We start from the raw sequence: 22,079 nt of genomic DNA on the forward strand, positions 1-22,079 counted from the left end.
TGCGGCGCATTGCAAGTTGAGGTCATTTATTATAATTGCAGATCTGTCAACCTCTTACCGACTTGTACCCGCTCCTCGGCTTCCTGCACTTTGTTGTAGCCCCCTCTTGGCTTGGAGACCATTCTTGAAAACTCACGTTTCGCTAGAGGGGGGGGGGCGGGGGGATTAAACCAAGAGCCCCTGGTGCATTGAAATGCTTCCGATGCATAAGGTGTTTAAAGGATACAACACTGAGGCATCACCCAACATCACACACTGGGAGAACTCACCTGCTGCGGCATGAGAGAATCGCTATTGTTATGCCGGGACGTGGGGCATTCATGAGTGCAAGATTTGACCTAAGTGGCTGTGCGTTTTTGTGCGTGTGTGCGCACATGCGTGTGTGTGTATGTATGGGGAGCGATGGTGCAACGGTTAGCGCACTGTGCTACAAACCTCGCGCCCGGGTTCCATTCCCGCTCACGGTCAACACCAGTGACGATTATCTGAACCGGTCCTGGGCCTCCCCTTGGTCACCTCAGCCTCAAATGAGTACCTCGTGCGATGTGTAAACATCGCCACTGGGGAGACAAAGGCTGCCGGGCGTGGTCCTGGCCACCCACCCCCTCGTGAGCCGTGCTGGCCTTCATAGTTGCTCACTAACTACACTTGCCCCAACAGTCTGTTCAGGCGATACGGGAGATGTTTGTCGTTGTATGTGTACGGGGAGTGGTACTGTGGTAGTGTCGTGGTTAGCGTACTGCGTTACAAACCCGGTGACCATGAATTGGTTTCGCGCTCGAAGCCAATAACAGTGATGAATATCTGAACCAGTCGTGGTGATCCCCCCTAGATTGACTCAGCCTTAAATGAGTAACTCGTACAGTGTGTACGCATCAGCACTGGGGAGACAAAGGTGACCGTGCGTGGTGCGGGCCACCCACCCCCTCGTGAGCCGTGCTGGCCTTCATAGGTGCTCGCTAACAGCACTTGCCCTCAACAGTCTGTTAAGGCTCTACGGGGGATCTTTGTCTTTGTCAACCCACGATACCTGGATATGTCCCGTGACCTCCTGCCAGCAAAGCCTTTGACGCTCCATTGTGGCTTCCAAGTGCCTCTAGCCTGACAGGAGCTTGGTGGTAATTTCACCGTCACTTAGTGACAAATGGCGACTGTTGTTATTGGTGGTCGTGTTGTGTGTTGTGTGTGCGCGTGTTTTCTCACTGTGCAGGCTTTGCGCCCATCAGTGGGATGTGCAGTAAGTACCGCAGCTGCACGGTGAATGAAGACTCTGGTCTGGGAGTCGCCTTCACCATCGCTCATGAGTCAGGACACAAGTGAGTACGAACATATATATAAGCACACACATGCACGAAACAAAATAAAGATCCCCTGTAAAGTCATACAGACTTTTATCACACGTGCTGTTAGCGAGCACCTTTTATGCCCGCAAGTGGCAGGCGTGGCAAGAACAATGCCTGCCCACCTTTGTCTCCCCAGTGTTCATGTTGGCACACTGTGTCAGGTACTCATTTAAGGCCGAGTCGACCTAAGGGAGGACCAGGACTGATTCAGATAAAACTTAATCACTTATAGAGTGTGAACCCCCTCCAGCATACTTACATTCAAAATAAAGATCCATACATGTAGCCTATGCAGGTTGTTGGAGCAAGTGCTGTTAGCGAGCACCTCTGAAGGCCAGCACTGTGTTACTCATTCAAATCTGAGTCGATTCGTGCACGTGCACAGCATAGTCGCATCTACAAAGGCAATTGAAGGGATGCATGATGTATCTGTCGCTATATTCAAAAGTGTGTTACACAACAGATTTAGACCACGAGTAAACTCAACAATTGGCATCGATTTTTATATTTGAATATTGTCATTGAAGGCCTGGTACCCATTATTCATAAGCACATGCACCACATTCACACTCAGTCGTGTGCAGTAGGCTCTGTTTAATTGCTGATTAGCATGGTTGGCTGCGTACAGTACGAAATAAGTTCAACATACGTACAGTCGAAGCGAGGAAACGTTTAATCGATCAACTTGTTATTCAATGTGCGTGTACATATGCCTTCCACGTTACCACATTTGTTTATCAGCTTTAATTAACTTAACAGATGAGGTTTTTGCAGCAAGTATTGTGATTCATGGTCGAGTTTTGGATTGGGATATATGGCCACATGGTCTAACCCAAAAATAAACTATGAATCAAGCTTGTGTTGGTTTTAAATTATATTGCCTCTGGTACGTTGCTTGGTTATTTTAAAATAAATGGCTTGTAATTCATAAAGTCGAAGTGTTGTTCATTCACATGAATTACGTTTTACGTAAAGCCCTCCGATACGCATTTATTGATGCGACGTGCACTCTCTATTTTGAATACGTAAAAAAGTATTGATTTATTGTTTTATACACAGTGACCTCTGACTGATCTAAATTCCACCGCTTCTCATCAGTGCGACGTGTCCTCGTATGGCAACGAGACTGTAGAGCCAAATGTTACCCCGTGCACGCACAGCATAGGGCGAAGAGATGAACTCCTGAGTAGTCGGTAAAGCTTCATCACTGCCCTCGTGTGCTGAACCTGTGATCGCACTTGAAAGTTGGCTCGTCCGGGACGCCCTTCGTTTTATTATAAAGTAGCCGTGCGCCGCCCGCTCATTCCTCCCCTACACTAATCGTGTGCGCATCAACAACGTAGCGAAAGAAAAAAAAACAACTCAACGGATTCCTTCAACAACACTGTGGCCTTAACAGGAAGAAATTAAAAAAGTTGCAGTGTGCAACGTCTTGGGCAATGGGGGTCCCTTCTTCATAGCACGTAAATGAACAATGTCAACGTCAACAATATAAACGTCAACAATGTCAACGCCTTGTAGGCGCATTGCTGCTTCCGAAGCAGATACGCCTCATAAACGCGCCCGCGCGTGCGTGCGTGCGTGCGTCTGTGCCGCCGATGAACAGCGATCCTTTGCCATCACGACGGCGTTGTCCATAGAGCATGACTAAAGTGTTTAGGAACACGCCTACGCTGCACGGTCCGCACACGGACATTATATGCATTTCATTTGAGACCACCCCAGTCGCGGCCTCGTCACACGCGGGTGCTTGCCCACGTGAAAATTAACTTGGCCGGTTGAGGATTCTGTGAAAATAAACTCGGTACGGGTCTTTAGGCTCTTCCCCACGGCCTTCAAAAACCAATAACTCCACTTACGCGAACCGAGGCTTTCAACGCGGGCTTTCAATGCAGTCCGTAGCATGGGGTTGTGTTAACAGCGCCGGTCGGACTGCGTCACAAAGAAGGATGGGGGGGGGAGAGGCGGTTAGCAATGAAAAATGAGGGCGAACCTTCTCAAGCGATACGTAGCAAAGAGGTGGGCAGACTCGGAGTTGGCATTAAGCCCTTCAGATATTGTCTGTAGCCTGGATGGGTTTTCACTTATCCAAGGAAGACGATGTAACATTCCGACTTACTTGTTTAGGCAAAACCTTCATTATTCTTGGTTCTTTCGGTGAAGTCACGTAGATAAAAATTAAAAATAAAAATAGTAAAATTAAATTAAAATTAAAAATTAAAGCAAAAAACCCACGACGTTTCGATCGCAACACAAGCGGTCTTCATCATGCGCCTGATGAAGACCGCTTGTGTTGCGATCGAAACGTCGTGTTTTTTTGTAGCTTTTATTTAATTATTTTTGTTTTCTATCTACGTGACTTTACCGAAAGAACCAAAAATATGAATTCCTGCAGTCACGGAAGTTTAAGTCAAAACCTTCAATGTTTGAGCTTGGTGGTGATGGTGGCAAAGTTTGGCCAGGTGGCACTTTGGTTCGAATGCTTCATTTACAAACAGAAGCTTGTGAGCTCAAGTTGCTGATTGGGGTTTACTCTGCACATCATCAGTGCTAATTGTATGGTTAGACTGGTACCACCCCTGGGTATATGGAATTTCCAGTGCTGGCTTAGCACTGCCACCATTTAGGAGTATCGCTAAATTCTCATACGATCATGGTAACACGTTGATGATACATTAAAGGGTTGTGAGAGGGACCTCTGATTTGTAAGCCGGGGTAGATGTTTTTGTGGGTATTGGGGTCTGGGTAGACTTCATCAAAGGTCCTCTCCTTGATACCAGAAATGGAAAATTTATAACCCCTTTCACTTATTTTTCCCTTCCGGCACAACATAGTATTTCTGTGCGTTTAAGAATGTGCTTGTTTATTCATCAAATATCGTAAATTATTAAGGATAGGAGTATAGTGGGAAATGTAGAGACATCAGACGTTAAATATTTGTTTAAATCTCCAAAATATAGCCTCTCTGAAGTATCCCTACAACGAGCAGTTCATAAATTCAGTTTAAGTAATAATTCACGCATCAATTTGGGTGGCAGGCAGGGTGGTACAGTGGTAACGCTTATGGATTTGGTTGTATGCTTTTTGTCAAGAGAATGAACGTAAATTAACCCTTAGGAAAATTGTACATTTGGAGATCACTGCTATGGGTGTACATGTATTTCCCTTTCTATCCCACTTGTATCGCGATGGTGCTCTCAGTGTCTTGTCATGAGATGCAGACATTTAATTCTGAACTCTCACAGTAAGCAGTACACTACCTTGTGTCATAGAGCAGCCGAAGAAGATGACATGGGACGATTACTTCTGAAGCCTATTAAATATCCCTCTCTAACCATACACATTAGGTGTGCCCTGCAAAGTGCATTTGCCAAAAATGTCAATGAAATGATATGTATTTCATTCTCAGAACGGAAATAATATTAAGTGGAAAAACAACATTCAATATCGTGAATTTTTGTGTGTATGCCGTCTTTGGTGACTGGGGTGAGATCATCACCTCGATGCACTCATGAGCCCAGATAAATCACAGGCGGATGTCTGGATTTGAACCCAGAATCTCCAGTGGTGCTTGCTGAGAAGTGCTCTGACATGACATTCGCCTTCTGCACTAAAAACCCAGCCATCTCCAATGTGCTTTACATATATTTTCTGTTTTTTATTCGGAACATTTGCTCGTAATTAAACACGCACGGAGACAAATGCACCATTGTTGCGTGTATGGTCAGAATACTGAGTCAACTTCTTTCAAAATCTTACCTAAAAACCGCAGATGGGACAGACGTAAACCTCTTAAAAGCCATTCTTGAAGGCGAACAGCTAGTGGGGCATATTCCTGTTAAATGTTCTCATAATCAACAACACGATGTCAAAGCAAATGATGTTTTGTCAGTATCTCAAAGGCTCAACGTGGAAGGAGAGTGTTCAGCATTCTTTTTAAAATGAGGTTTAACGTTTTTTGGCAAACAAATTCCGAATAGTACATTCTCCATTAAAACGGATTGTTACTCACTACTATTAAGACTGGGTTACACATGCAGCATAAATAATGTGGCAATAATTTCTTCCCACTTTTTAAAACAATTATTTATTTAAAAAACTTTTATTTAGCTTGCTGACACGTGAATTAGGAAAATTAGATCATGAGATTACGTTTCATTTTGAAGTGTCAGGAATATATTTTTGCCAAGCATAACATGCGTGGGGGGGGGGGTGTTTGTCAGTTCCAGAAGTTGGTAGCCTGTGCAGCCCACGTGTTCGTGCGTGCGCACATGGGGAGTAGTGGCATAACGGTTAGCACGCGGTGCTGCAAACCCGGTGACCTAATTTCGATTCCTGGCGATTGAAATGTAAGTCGTGAGTGGGATCTGAGCCACGCCTCATCCCCTTCGTGGGCCATGCTACCCTTCGTAGGTTGTCGATAACAGCACTTTCCCCAACAATCTATATGCGGATATTTTTGCATTTGTGTTTGGCAGGGGTGTTATGGTTAAGGCATTAAAGCTTCAATTCTGGCTTCTCAAGTCCGATTCATGACCACGCAGTGACAATTGGTATTTGAAACCAGCATCTCATTCAGTTACTTATTCAATTTTTGTCGATTATATTTAAAAATTAATTAACGTGTTTAGAACCTGTTAAAACAAAAATGATCATGTTCAAGGATAACCAGGGTAAAAAAAACCCCCAAAAATGAACAGCAGAAACATTGTTTTATTATATAAAAATAAAACAAACATTGGAACAATCCTACAACTAGGAGGCAAAAATAGAGTCAATGAAATGCAAAAGGTGGATCACGGAATAACTTTTCATAACACAGGATTCTGGCAAAAGTCAGTTCGGAGAAACATTAAACAAATAACTTTACCCAGAGGATGTAGGCATTCGAAGAATACTTGAAAAACGAGATTTAGGCTGTTCAAGTAACGAACAACTTGTGAAAACCCACCGAGATGATATGTATATTGTAAATGTAACACACACACTTGATATCGTTCGACTGTTGGCTGGCGTCCATTGTGAAAGGTGGTTTAAAAATGTTTGGTACTGGCTCTTGAAACGTGGGTGGCATAGACATTTCGGGGTATATTTTAACACGTGAGTGCTTCTCTTCGGAGGCAGCTATCTGTGGTGGTGAAGCATGAAAGCTGGTGCCTTGTGAGTGCGTGTTGATCGTGTAGATACGAGCGTGCAGCCCTGACCCCACCACTATCACATTACGTGCTGCACTCACCTTCAAATATACATCCTCAATTGTGATTGCACACAGCCGCAATTCTTTCCCACCTCCTGCAAGACCCAATGCTCGCCTTGCCGACCAGGAGCTGAGTCGCCTTGCGCTGCACAGGCATAGCTGCCATTGGGGGGGGGGGGGGTCTCCTTCCAGAGTATTTGAGATGAGATGTGTTCATATCCTTAGGTTTTTTCGGTAAAGTCACGTAGGTAAAAAAATTAATTAATAAAAGTTAAATAAAATAAAAAAATCACGACGTTTCGGAAGCAACACAAGCTTCCGTCTTCAGGTGGGACCGTCACAGCACGAAAGCTGTATCACTTGATCATTTGATACAGCTATCGTGCTGTGACTGTTCCACCTGAAGACAGAAGCTTGTGTTGCCTCCGAAACGTCGTGATTTTTATTTTATTTTTATTTTACTTTTATTAATTACATTTTTTTACCTACGTGACTTTACCGAAAAAACCTAAGAATATGAATCCTTGCAGTCACGAAAGCTTCAAATCTAGAATGAGATGTGTTGTCAGGTTGTCAGTTGAGTATTGCGTGCACAGCACTCTGGGATGCCCCGGGAATGAAGTGCGCTCTTTGAGAAGCATCTCATTATTTTTCTTGTTTTTTTCGGTAAAGTCACGTAGAATGGAAATAATAAAATAATAAAAATAAAACATAATAAAATAATTCTCACGACGTTTCGGCCACAACGCAAGCAGCCGAAACGTCGTGAGAATTATTTTATTATGTTTTATTTTTATTATTTTATTATTATTTCCTTTCTACGTGACTTTACCGAAAGAACCAAGAAGATGAATCCCTGCAGTCACGAAAGCTTTAAATCGAAATTCATCTCATTATTATTATTGTTATTGTGCTCGTTAATACTGTGATCGCCAGATTATGAGACGTTCCGGAAAAGCAGACGCGCCCCCAAACTTGTGCCGAGTGTCGATACAAGTACACAGATCTGGTCTCACTCACACACACGCGCGCACACGCGCCTACCAGAATTTGAGGCCCACCCCAAACGTTTGCTTTGAAATACATTTGGAGTGAAAGCTGCTTCTTATAGTTCAGAGAATACGAAAGGTGTTCACGAATAGATCTTGTCCCTCTCGTTTATATATATATATAAATAAATAAATTTATACGTGTGTGTGCTTGCTATTGTAAGTGTGTGTGTGTGCAAATATGCATTGCTTTAAATATTGAATGCCTGAGGGATCCATTAAAAAAAATTAAGTGGGAACAATTTTTCAAGGATTGTTAAAAAACAACGGAAAAAGAAATGTAAGATTTATGTTATTTTATTAATGCTAATGAATTAATGATACATGTGTGTGCACAAGCTCTTTCCAAAAGCACACAGGCAGGGGAAAAAAAATAGGTAACAAATCAAGCTTTGTGCAAATACGGCATCACCCTTACGGTCAGTTCCGTTGAAAAATAACCGTGACATGTAGAAGACATAAGTACAAATGTTGTAGTCTGTGATTACATTCACGATCACTTCCTTAAGCGGTAATTGCACTTGCTGTTTAAGTTACGGTGAACTGGATACGTCTCGCACCGCTCGATGTTTTCCGCGTACATGTAGAATGGATGCTGTACGTAAACCCATCGTACGTGCTTGTATGTCAACCGCAAATGTGAACGTGACTTTGTGTGTCGTAATATTAAAGAAACCAGTCGAGGTTCACTGAAGCAGCGCATCTCTATAATACGGGTTTTTTTGGGGGTTATATCGTGTAAATATATAAATGTGTCGTTAAACTCGCCACCACCCGACACAGCCAATTCAGAGCTAGTTGTAATTGCTGGCGAAACGTCGTAATCAGATTGTAAATGTTGTGGCTTTGCTCTCCAACACACCGGTGTGCTGTACTAGTGACGAATTGGCAAGCTCTGTTTACGTGACAAACCTTACTAATTGGCTGTGTCGGGTGGTGGCGAGTTTAATGACACATTTATATTTACGCGACCAAACCCCCTAAAATAACCTGTATTGTGGATGATATTGGTCGCGAAAGCCAACGCGTTAAACCAACACATCTCTGTTTGGCAGCACTGCTCATCTTTCATAGTGGTTCTGAACCAGCTTTTGAAAATTCCACATTCCTATGACAGGGATCGTTTTCCCACAGCACAGCCACCTTTGTTGGCTTCAGATCATGTTTTTTTTTTAGCCTCACCGTGCAGTGCTCATGTTTACCGATCTCAGAGACAAGATCTGTTACACTAACCCCGGAGCCGGGACTTGAACTCATGCTAATGCAGTAGTATGTGTCACATACATTCGTCGCAGTGTTTGCTACAATCAACTCAATCAATTGCTATGCAGTGTGGACATTTGTGTGTGTATATGTGTGGGGAGCGGTAGTGTAGCGGTTAGCGTGCTGCGCTACGAACCCGGAGATCCGGGTTCGATTCCCGCTCACGGCCAATACCAGTGACGATAATCTGAACCGGTCCTGGGCCTCCCCTACGTGGACTCAGCCTCAAATGAGTATCTGGTGCGGTTGTGTAAACATCGCCACTGGGGAGACAAAGGCGGTCGGGCGTGGGGCTGGCCACCCACCCCTTTGTGTACCGTTCCGGCCTTCATAGGTGCTCGCTAACAGCACTTGCCCCTACAGTCTGTTAAGGCTACACGGGGGATCTTTGTCTTTGTGTGGTGAGCGGTAGTGTAGCGATTAGTGCGTTGTGCTACGAACCTGGCGACTCGGGTTTGATTCCCGCTCACAGCCAATACCAGTGACGATTATCTGAACTGGTCCTGGGCCTCCCCTAGGTAAACTCAGCCTAAAATGAGTATCTGGTGCGGTTGTGTAAACATCGTCACGAGGGAGACAAAGGCGGCCGGGCGTCGTGTTGGCCACCCACCCCCTCGTGTGCCGTGCCGGCCTTTATAGGTGCTCGCGAACAGCACTTGCCCCAACAGTCTGTTAAGGCTACACGGGGGATCTTTGTTGCGTGGTGAACGAGTTGAGAAATCTGTTATGCCAGGTGTGACCATAGAGGTAACTGTATACATTGATGTACAGCCAATCTTCTATTACATCTATTGGCAAGATCTGATTGTGGGAAATTGTAGAGGGCGGTAATATATCACTTTGCATGCTGTAAACAAAGTGTGCAGCTGGCCACGTGTAGAAATGTATGCGTGTGCGCTTATGCGCGCGCGCGTGTTGTATATTTAATATGCATTACCATACACCTGGATAAACACGGTTATTCCCACACCTAGCAAGCAACACTCTGACTGCCTTGGGCAGTGTATAACATATCTTGCACCGGGTCTAAATGGGGATGTAAGACTTGCGCACACAACGTCATGCCATGTGGATTCATGCCAAGGCAAACTTGAACTAAATATAGCATCCACGAGTACACTTGCTCGCATGATGAGTGTAAACACGGAGTCTAATTTGTGGCCGTTCACATAATCAGATATGGAATTTAGGGAACTGTCAAAGAGTGAGGTTCTCGAAATTTGAATCTCCGTGCCATGTCATTTTAATGGGCCTGAGAGATATACGATTTATTGTGTGATTTTTATTTTTTACAAATCGCTGGTGATTTGTGTGAAATTACACCGGTTTAAAGGAATTACAAAAAGCTAAAACTATTGACGAGTGTAAATGTTCAACGAGATATCTGGATTCGACACACGTATATATGAGGCACGCTCTCGCAGAGTGCTTGACCCGTGAACGGAAAGTTACGAGTTAAAATCCTCGTCAGGTGTCAGCCTATCATCATCATCCCTCTCAGTACATTAAAATGAATACCACTTTGTGGGATGCCAGCAGTCGTTGTCCTATGGGGAGACTGGTCCCCTGCCCTGAAGAATGTGTAAATTTCGCTCTTCTCTCAGAGCAGTGTTGTAGCGTGCTTGGCAAGAGCCCCAGGCTTAAAGGAGTACCTCCGGTTAACACTCAACGTCTCGGAGCCGTGAGTGTAGATGAGTGTCATCCCACGTTTGTTGGATCTTTACCAATGACAAACATTAGTGGCACATGACTGGCGCGTGCGCCTGTAGCCGGCCTCTCCTAGGTCAACTCAGCCTTCATTGAGAACCCGGTGGTGGAGTGTGAATACCCATCACTGGGGGAGTCAAAGGTCACAATTTGTCAGGGTTCTGACCAGTGTTCATTTCGTCAACAACATTCACGTTGATGGCCACCTGTTGAACTTTTGTGAAGTATTAGTCTGGTGCGAGGGGCGCACAATTTCCATTCATACTATCATATGAGCCAATCAGTGAATTGAGACTCGTTTTTCCACGCATTATGAAGCCAGTTACCTTGTTTTGGTCTCCCTGAGTGCACTGCGGTCTCTAATGACATGACTACATAATCCCAGTCTGTGCCTTAATTCGGACTTGGTAATTTCATCTAATCGTAGTTACCCATCGGTACTTTCGCCGGGGCAGCCGTAGTTGTCACAACGTCTATTTATTGCCATCACGGTCATCGTTCTCTAAAATATAATAAAAACACTTGTGGCTGAGCGATATTTTCATCGCTGCATTTGCTCACCAAAAAACTACACAACCCGGGCTCCGAGCACACGAACCCTCGGTCGCGCGCCGTGGCCATCCTCAATACAACAGTCGGTGTTGTCCCCATGGGGAGAACCACCACCCCCTTCTCCACCCCTTTTCCCTGCCTTTCGATTTTGCGCGCGTCTCGCCAGCTTCGGCATGATCCACGACGGCGAGGGCAACGCGTGCAAGAAAACCGAGGGGAGCATCATGTCGCCGACACTCGCCGGCAACAACGGCGTCTTCACCTGGTCGGACTGCAGCCGCCAGTACCTGCACCGCTTCCTCAAGTAAGTGCTCGTGCGCACGGCTCACTCTCGCTGCCAGAACACGAAGACCGCTGCAGCCCGTAGCGCCACTCCCCCCCCCCCCCCCCAAAGGGCGCCAGAGCCATTTTTGTCGACAAGTACGAGAATTTAATTCGTGTTGAGTTTGTTTTGCGCCGTACGTAGCCAATCGGAGGTGCGGGGAGGGGGGGAAGGACAACAAACAAAAAAGCAGTTCTAAAGCAATTAGTATCAATCTAGCCATGACGCCAAAATAACAACAGCTGCCGTTCTTCTCAAAGTGGTGGTAACGTCACCGGGGTGCACGTTGAGGCCACGTGAAGTGTTGCAAGCTCGCTGACTGACTCGACTGGCAGATGCACTACCTGCGCTCCTCATTGTGCCAACTAATTATAATGTGTATGTATGAGGTGCATTTAATCCGTGGATCCCATTGCACCAAACACTCATCATGATCATCAGCCGTTGTCAATCTACTACTGGATGAAGAATTCCCCCAAACAAAATACGGGATGAAAAAAGAAACGAAAAAAATGAACTTCATTAAATTTTCTATGCGGTATCAAATTAAGCTTTAGGTGCAATGTGAAGTTAGGTACAATTCAAAAGCGCTTTTCATTCGTATGAACCAAGTAGTGAATCCAGGAGCCTGTTACAAGTGACTGGGAAGCGATTAGATAGGAGTTGCAGTGCCAGCTCCAAGCTTTGACCTCTGAGACACCCGTCTCTCTTGTCGGTGCGATCGTTCGAGTTCTGTTGTCGGCGTCGCGATCGTTGGAGTTCTGTTGTGGTCGCGGTCGTTGGGTTTCTCTTGTCGGTGCGCTCGTTCGAGTTCTGTTGTCTCTGCTGCCAGTTCCCCACAAGCCGCCTGCCTGGCCGACAAACCCAAGACCTCCGTGCCCTTCCGCTTCCCCGAGGAGCTGCCGGGCCAGCTGTACGATGGCGACACGCAGTGCCGGTGGCTGTTCGGTACCATCGCGCGCATGTGCTCTGAGGGCAAGCGGGTGAGCTGCACAGCAACCCTACACCAAAGACAAAGATTCCCCGGTTATAGCCTTTGACACTGTTGGGGCAAGTGCCGTTAGCGAGCGAAGGGCAGCACGGGGCGCACGAGGGGGTGGGGTTGCCAGCACCACGCTCGGTCGCCTTTGTATCCAGAGTGGCGATGTTTGTTCATTGCACGAGGTACTAATTTTGAGGCTTAGTCGACCTAGTGGAGGCCCAGGATTGGTTCAGATAATTGTCACAGCTGTTGGCCGTGAGCAGGAATCGAACTCGGGTCTCTCGATTCGTAGTGCAAAGCCACGACCTCCTGTATACCAGGCGAGGTAGTGAACAATACATTGTATAGATGCACTTCATGAATTGGCGTAGTAAAACACACATTTTAGCAACAGTGCACTTTGTGCTCATTGTGTCTCGCAATAGCTCGTTAAATTTGCTGTGTGGCTCCGAGATGTATACTATATCTGACGTCAACTGGCGCACCATCCAATGTGGATTATTACAAAGATTGACAATTATTATTTCACCATTCAAAAAAAAGTGTCGACTAGTTTCAGCTCACTCGCTAAAAATATCAAACTGGAAGTTGGGGGAAAAAACACCCCGCCTCATTTGTATCCTCGCATTATAGAAGCACTGCCAATGTACGCTCTAGGAAGGACCCTAAAAATACACTACAATCGCACAAAATAATAGCACATGAATAGACCAGCCCCCTCCCATCGCACTCAGGGTAATTTGCCGACTGTGAACATGGAAGTTTGACGCTCATCTCACAGCTGAGAGCAATCATGTGGTCAGTGCATAGATGCGGGTGGATGAAGGACTTCTGCTTGAATGCGACCTACATTACGAGTGGTTACGTGTTGGGGGTTGGCTGGTAAGCGAGGCTGTTAACATCGTATGCTGCCCTCGTAACGGGGGCGCGTTGCGCCGTGTCCCACCCCCCCCTCCCTCGCTTTTAATTACCGTGGAAAAACCAAAAAATCCAGCTGGTATGGAGCTGACCTTCTCTCATTGGTAAATGGAATGTTTCTACGATGATTAGTACAGAATTGCAAGGCATTTTGTCAATGATTTTTGTAATCCTCGCTGTTAAATTGTTGGCAACGGTTTGAAAAGCATTGCGGAGAATAGCAGCTCGTGTCACCGAGTAAACACACGCGTCACACTTATGCAGACCGCTCAACAAGTTCCCGATACACTTCATGCTCCTTGGCTCCGTGGACGCCTTGAGCCGTGCCGTGTGTGTGGCGCTCTACACCGCCGAACGCGTTGCATAAAACGAGCGACCCGACGGACGTGTGGCGTCGGATTCAGCCCTCCCCTGGCCACGACGGAATCCGCAGAGACGTCCACTAAATCGAGCACGGGACTGGTGCTGTACTGGGTATTGGGACTTTGTGGACGGTGTGAACACAAGCACGCAGATTCCGATTCCCCTACCTGTAGAGAGAAGGGACGATTGTCAGATTTGGAACGTTTCGTCTTCTTAATGAATGGATTTTGACGGACAATTTGGGATCTCTTTGGGATCTTTGGATCAATTCTACCAATCACCCAATGTAAACATGTCTTCGTGCACACTATAGTGGCGTCACGTGATGATGCCACGTGGCACCATATTTGGCGGGGCCAAAGAGCGGACGTGATGTTATGTTAGTGATGCTACTTTCTGGTTTTCGGGAAAAATCCGAAACGATCTATCTTTTTTCTGGTGAATTCAAAAATTGGCAGCGCATTCCTCCTAGAGAGCTGTTGAGGTTGGGGGTGGGAAACCAAACTGACCACTTACCCAAAGGAATGCTGCTTTCTCGTCATATTTTTTGAAGAGACAGCAGCATTTCACAAGACAGACTTGTGGATGTGTTCCGTGCTGTCACCTTCCGTGGCCCGATCAGTGACGCAACATGTTCTCGTGACTTGAAGGAGTTTAAGATAAACAAAAGAAACATCTTTACCTTTGAGATTATAGCACAATTGAGATAAAGGTTGAGCTTTTTCATTTAACTAAAGAGTCGATTGAGATACACATCTCGCCTGCAAGAGATAGAAAGAAAATGCCAGCAGAAGGCGGCAAAGATAACTTTAAAAAACACATCCGAACAATGAGCACAAAGTTCCCAGAGAAAAAAACATAAATGCCTTAGAGCAGCACAATTCCACCTTAAAACGCTTGTTAAAATTAAAATCTCAATCCGAGCTACAGACTAAGACTTCGACGGAAGAGAATGCCCCTGCAAAAATCTTCCCACGCCACCGAGGCAATGCGATGAAAACAGTACCCAGTCCCTGCGGAGCTTCAGAGAAGAGCAAACGGCAGCAGTGCGTGAAGAGACACACAGACGAATAGTATGCAATTTGTTTTATCATCCGCATTTCAAGCTGCTTTGTAAGAACGGAGAAGACGAGGCACGGGTTCTGAGCACAGGAGAGCAGTGAGATTGTTTCCTAGGCCGGCCTCTTACCAGGGGAGCTCGAGAAAGCCCCTGTTGAGGATAATTTTGGCCTACTCTTCCATGCTGTCCCAGAAGGCTTGGAAGAGGTGGGTCCACCAATATTTTGCGCAATGGCACTGCGGCCTGCCGATCAGAGAACCGTTGCCTATCAATTGATACTGGTTGAGTGGGCCAGAGGCGGGGGGAGATTTGCCAGTTATTTGAACTGCTGCGCTGGGAGATAGCAAGTCCAGTGTACCATGATGACAAATTCTGCATGGGATTCCACATGGCAGGGAGGGGAAAAGAAGCTGAGGGTTTGGTAAAGGTGAGAATCAAGCCAATTCACACGTAGTTGGTTCATTTATGGATCCGGCGATCGATTTGTGGCACAGTGTGCGAACGTGCTTGGCAGTAGTGGTCGGCCTTTAGCTGCTTGCTGGCTGAAACACACGCTCTGCTAACTTTCAAAGGACACATTTTTATTTTTTTTATTTTGTCTCTTTCTTTTTTTTTCTACGTTTTCATGCGGGCAGGAAATAAGAGGTTTGAAGTGGCTGGGAAGCCTGCTGAGCTGGGCAGCACACCAAACCATAATTGACTGCCCCTTATTTTAGTAAAGCAAGGCTGCCTATTGCTGAACTGATGACAGATTGTGTGTTATCACTTTCAGCGAAGCAGCGTGTACGGCACAGGTCAAAGGTCAAGTCACAGTTGCATCGCTTGTAAAATAAGCGTGGTGGTGGTTGCTTACCTCCTTCAGCGGTCCTGAGCCAAGGGTGGAAATTCTACATTTCCATGGCTGGGACCAGTCTCTAGTACTCTAATAAATGTTACTAATTTCCATTTCAATAAACAACTTGATGGTATAAAAAAACACGTACAATGCACCTATCTCGGAATGGCCTTGCTAAAGCTGCCAGAGTTTCTCCCAATGCATCACCGACACACTTACACTGGCAAACACACTTGTGAAAACATTTAATTGGTTACATATTCCATGCAAGAACTTAGAGCTTCCGACAAGCCCTAACTTGCACCCGGCTGCAAGGCTAGACCCTGTAAATCATACGTGCTGACTAGCGTAACTCAAATAGCACATTTCCTTGAATAACTGCCCAATGATTATTTTTTTCTCAATGCCAAAGTGTACAAATGCATTCAAGCTCCACACACTTTCAAGGAACAGCAGATCATTATAATTACACGTTTCAGTCACCGCAATTGGTTACGTCGCAGACCTTTGTTAAATATGTGTGCGTGTAGCAGGGAATAATGGCACTTGTGGTTTTCACACTGTCCAATGACTCCGGCTCACTGAATTGGATTCCGAGCCCTGGCTAATGTAAGTGGTATCAGCACCTTTGTTGGGCCTGTTGTGGCTTGACTCAGCCCTAAATGCTTGCCTGACATGTGGCTATTGTTATTTCGTTTGCCAACCCCTGCGCTGACTTGGTCCATGAGTGCCTGGCAGAGTTTGCGAGAATCGGCACAGGCGAGGCAAAGCCGTCGTGATGTGATGCTGGCGACACCACCACTCCATCTTGCATCACGAGCAGAAATAAAATGTGCTGTGGTCTACACAGCTAACATTGCATCTCTCCGCCTTTTGTATGTCGGTGTGTACGTGTGTTTGTGTTCGCGAGTGCCTTTATCTGTGTGTGTGTGCGTACTTATATGTGGGGAGTGGTAGTTTGATTCCCGCTCACGGCCAACACCGTTGACGATTATCTGAACCAGTCCTGGGCCTCCCTTAGGTCGACTCAGCCTAAAATGAGTCCCTGGTGCGATGTGTAAACATCGTCACTGGGGAGACAAAGGCGGTCGGGCGTGGTGCTGCCCATCCAACCCTCCTCGTGTGCCCTGCTGGCCTTCATAGGTGCTCGCGAACAGCTCTTGCCCCTACAGTCTTCTTGGTTCTTTCGGTAAAGTCACGTAGAAGGGAAGTAATAAAATAATAAAAATAAAACATAAAATAATTCTCACGACGTTTCGGCCACAACGCAAGCAGCCGTCCTCAGGTGAAGAATGAAACACCACCAAGCTTGGACCCAACCCAGCTTAAATATATGCTCCAAGCTTGGTGGTGTTTCATTCTTCACCTGAGGACGGCTGCTTGCGTTGTGGCCGAAACGTCGTGAGAATTATTTTATGTTTTAGTTGTATTATTTTATTACTTCCCTTCTACGTGACTTTATGGAAAGAACCAAGAAGATGAATCCCTGCAGTTACGAAAGCTTTAAATCGAAACCCCTACAGTCTGTTGAAGGCTAATCCTGGGGGATTTTCGTCTTCGTCTTTGTGCACTTGTGTGTTTGGCATGCACGTGCGGAGTGTGGCTTTCGCAGCGCTCCCACGCGCTCGCCACTCGTGACCCAGACGCTCGTTCCTCCGGCGTGCGCAGGACGTCTGCAAGGCGCTGTGGTGTCACCGAGACGGGCGGCACTGCGAGACCAAGTTCCTGCCGGCAGCCGAGGGCACCGCATGTGCCAGCAACATGGTGAGCCCCTGAGAGAGAGAGAGAGAGAATCACAGCAGCTGTATTACAAACCGGATCCTTCTTCTTGGTTCTTTCGGTAAAGTCACGTAGAAGGGAAGTAATAAAATAATAAAAATAAAACATAATAAAATAATTCTCACGACGTTTCGGCCACATTATTATGTTTTATTTTTATTATTTTATTACTTCTCTTCTACGTGACTTTATACCGAAAGAACCAAGAAGATGAATCCCTGCAGTCACGAAAGCTTTAAATCGAAAAAAACCGGATCCTCTTCGCGTCGTAGCCTGTCTTAGCAATGAACATCTGTCTAAATTGCGCCATGCCGTAGGAAGAAGAAATACGATTTAGAATGCTCACAGTGCACCGTGTGTCACTGTGTACCAGAGAACAGTCCTCAAAAGAGGCCTTCGTAGAACTACTCCTGAAGTAAGTTGGAAGGAGTCATAGGAAAGGTGTCTTGTCTTTGATGCCACTGGGGAAAATAAGAGGAGTTTTACTATAGAGCTTTATAGTAAGTCCATAGTGGTTATCCTGTGGAAAGAAACTACACTGCAATGAAAATGTGGAATTTCAAACGCTGGCTTTAGACTATCAATGGAAATATATAATACTCATTGCTCTCTTGAGCATGGAGACACTGGCATTGACGCTGAATTGAAGTGAATTATATTGAGAGATTAAGTAATGCGAAATTAGGTAGTACAAATTGAATAAAAGTAATGAGAAATATAATCAATATGGCAATGCACTGCACCTTCACACATTGAATACTAGTCGTGGATGGGTTTATTAATTTGTCCACCTGGCTTTTAGAATCTTGATGCTCAGCAGCTTTTACAAACAAAGCTTAAGAGGCAGACTTTTCACAAATGCACGTGATTATTGTTTTCGGTTTCCAGGTTAATTCATTGCAGGCAAAGCAGTTTAACTTTCCGAGTGTTCCTTTTGGCAATGGTCATTTAAATAAACTTTATTCCAAAGTGGGGGAAATTTTAAAAAATAATCCTCAGCGGCGATAAACTTTAAACGGTTGAGCATTTACTTTTTGATGAATTTCATAATTTCAAATATGGCGTGTTTATTTTAACCTTTAGCTTCAAAGTTGGGTTTGTTTATTCTCTCCTGCCCTTTGCTTTCCACCAAAATCAACATGTTTTAATGCGAATGTTGCACAGAATCGGGACCAGGAAACCTTCGGCTAAATATTGCAGCGACAAACGCGGTAACGGGAGAGTATTTTCCCGGCCCGTTTATTTTTGTTGCAGTTACATTTTGGCAAACGTTCCTGTGGAATGTGTGTAAAGTGGAGGTTTGGTGCCACAGTGAATGAAGCAAGCGATCTCAAATGTGCTCAGAATAAAAGCAATCTGACGTTACACCAACGACATCTGGATTCCGACACCACCATGCAGATCACTAACAATCAGCAGACGATAATATAAACTGGAGTAGTATTGCACGTTCTTTAGTGTATACAAAAAAAAAAATTCTCCCTCCTGCTATACATTGTGTATCTATATACTACGTGAGGGTTTGCCAAAAAGGTTTTCAAAATGGGATGTTAAGAAAATACACAGGCTCATGCACATTATTTTTCAATAAATGAATCGCTAACATCAATAAACAATCATATTATACGACGTAATTAGTGCGTTCTTATGGGGCCAAAATTATGCTAACATTAGGTCAGAGTGGCTTTTACATCTTTCTCAACATTATGACTGTCTGTCATTTGAGTACAGAGTTAATATTAATACTGCTGTGAGATAATAGGGATGAAAGTTACTAATTTTACAATGATGTATTAATTTACGGTTATGTTTTTACAAACTTAATATGTCGCGCAAATTGTAGCCAACTTACTGTTATTAGTAATTACAAATCAATAAATTATCAAGGGGAATCCTTAGGCTTGTCTGGGAATCAAAGCAAATGTTCGGATTCATGTTCATATTAAGGAAAAAGTTACTCCAGATAACGTTAAGGCACGCAAACCACCGCAAGTTAAAGATGTATAATTATTATTATTGTGATGCTTGTTTACCCAGGGAGGCTTCGCCGAGTCTCAAGACTATCTTTCAGGAGGATCCTGCAAAGTTTTTCTCAGGAGGAGAGCGATGTAGCTGCTGTGTTGAAATCCCATTTGAGTAACTTACACGTATTTTTAAAATCATGATTGGGATGTTTTGGCAGCATCAGTTAAATTGAACCTTTTTTTTTAGCTATGTTAGGAAACAAGAAAGAACCCAGAGGAAACCAATACAGAACAAGAGGGATAATATATGAATCCATACAGAAAGGGAATGAAACCCAGGGCCTTCTTGACGAGGAGCACTTGTTACCACTGTCTTATTCTGCCATCCCAAGATTATTCAAACGTATGCTCCAACAAGTCCTGATGATGTAGACCTAGAACAATTGTATACGTCAATTATGACTTCTTAACGAGCACAACAACAGATTACAACATCAGGATGGGCGATGAACACAAGGGTAGGCAAACGTAGCGGAGATTGTGTGAATGGTACATTTGATAAATGGTATGAATGGTAAATGTGACTCTTGCTTTGGGACGTGAGAGGCCAGAACGTATGTGCCATGACCATCATAAACACTTTTTTCTCTCAAAAAGAAGTCTAGAAAATGGATATGGAAGAGCCTATATGGAGAAATGATGCATGAAGTTGACTTGATTTCTCACAGATGAGTCCGAGATGATCAAAGACGCCCTTTAAAAATGTAGCGCCGCTGGCATTGATCACAGGCTGGTGCAATGCAAGACACATTTCATCATAGTTGGAAGAAGACTGCACAGAGCTGCCAACACAAGGTGGTTAACATCTAAAGTCTCGTGCAGGAGGTTGAGGAATTCAGACGAAACAACAGATTCAAACTCAAGAAGGTGCACAACGGTGACATGGATGTGACCACTTTCCATCGTGTTCGGGGGGTATGTGAAGGGATTCACCTGACCTTGCCACGGGGTCAGGTTCAGTTCGTGTGTCCCAGACACGAGGTCATAGGGGCTTGGAGATGGTTTCCGACGGCTTCGGGCGGGGAGGTTCGTCTATTCGAGTATTTCGTGTTTTCAAGGTTGGGGGAGAGAAACAAAACCTTTAAATGAGTTATAAGTAAGAAACCCGGTTGAAAGGGGTCTATTAGTTTAAGTTGAGATAGGAGCACTCTGTTTCGAGCTGCTCACTCGGCCATGATGTCACAGGAACCCTGGATGCGACCACTTTAAAGCCAGTGCCCTGAACATGGGGTGGAAAGCACAAAAGAAAAGCGTACAGAGAAAAAATCTATCAGAGGCCACAAATATCACGATGAAAAATGTAGACGCCAAAAGGGATGAAAGTACCAAACAAACCACTGAATGCACATAACTCTGCACAACCCTAAAGGGAATCACGAGAAGAGCAATTAGAGAAAACTCGCCAAAAATTATTCAAACGTCACAACAGGCGAGGCTTTATATACGCGCGTCATTGCCAAAGCAATGCACGGCGACGAACAGTGGTGGTGGCATGTGGGCGGTGATGCGGGTGGGCCCCCATATCACCGAATGTCCAATTGGGCCCGGTCGTGTTTACTCCTCTCAGTGGTGGTGACCACCACGGTTCTCCCCGGCGCCTCCTCCATCTGTGAGAAGCTGGAGCTGGGCCTCGTGACAGGGGATGATTATTCTCAATTGTTTACATCGAAGATGGGAGGGGGGGGGAGCTCAATTAACTAATGGACATCTGTGAAAAAGAGCTTTACAGCTCATCGGATTCCTCCAGTATAATAAATAATATAATTCTGATAATATCTCACACCATGGCCCACGCCACGCACGCTACGTCACCGCTTGCAAGTCATTCGCCAGTCGTTAAATGAACGGGGGAATCATCGTCTTGGTTCTTTTGGTAAAGTCACGTAGAAGGGAAATAATACAAATAAAACAATACAATTTTCGCGACGTTTCGGCCACAACACAAGCAGCCGTCCTCAGCTGAAGAAGCAGAGCTGTCGGAAGGACAGCGTCTCAATGAAAACCGATAGCTCTGCTTCTTCACCTGAGGACGGCTGCTTGTGTTGTGGCCGAAACGTCGTGAAATTTTTATTTATTATGTTTTTTATTTTTTATGTATTTTTTTTCCCTTCTACGTGACTTTACCGAAAGAACCAAGAAGATGATTCCCTGCAGTCACGAAAGCTTTAAATCGGAACGGGGGAATGTTTACTTCACACAGCATCACAGATATCCCCGCAACGACGTGGGAGCCCGGCGAGAATTCTTCCACGTGCAGTATATCCACAGGATGCTGACTTGGGGCAGCTGCTAAAAGTCTGGCGTTAATAGATCAGGCGCCGCTTTGTGCACATACCAGCGGTGGTCAGAGAGAGACTGACCCCACCCTCTTGCGATGGACATTTCGATTTAGTTTTACTGGCTTATTGGAGGCGAGTGATGCCAATTTGCATGTTTAAATGGGGAGATGCCTTGACTGGGGGGGTGGGGATAATAGCCACGGTGAATGGTTCATACACTGTCCACCTCTGGACATAAATGTGTACACCACAGGTAATAATTATCGCTCACCAGGTCGCGTGTGGTTGGGCTAAGTGCGGGCAATCCCACCTATTCCAAGCCACCTGGTCAGCGTGGAAGAGTAGGCCAAAACACCCTCTTAAGAGCGTGCTCTCTCGTGCTCCCTCTAGCGGAGACCCCTTCTGC

General features: G+C 45.3%; 1 protein-coding gene across 1 annotated transcript in view; it reads left to right on the top strand.

Moving 5' to 3' along the window:
• Window positions 1-22,079, top strand: part of LOC144727644 (A disintegrin and metalloproteinase with thrombospondin motifs 18-like) — a 109,376-nt gene that overhangs the window by 56,504 nt on the left and 30,793 nt on the right. Inside the window, exons 8-11 of the mRNA XM_078606611.1 lie at window positions 1,211-1,316; window positions 11,278-11,415; window positions 12,266-12,416; window positions 17,260-17,355. Coding sequence (XP_078462737.1) covers window positions 1,211-1,316; window positions 11,278-11,415; window positions 12,266-12,416; window positions 17,260-17,355 — 491 coding nt within the window. The remainder of the gene's footprint in view (window positions 1-1,210; window positions 1,317-11,277; window positions 11,416-12,265; window positions 12,417-17,259; window positions 17,356-22,079) is intronic.

Source organism: Lampetra planeri, chromosome 26 (genome assembly GCF_965212315.1).
Source record: "Lampetra planeri chromosome 26, kcLamPlan1.2.h2, whole genome shotgun sequence".
Classification (NCBI taxonomy): Eukaryota; Metazoa; Chordata; class Hyperoartia; order Petromyzontiformes; family Petromyzontidae; genus Lampetra; species Lampetra planeri.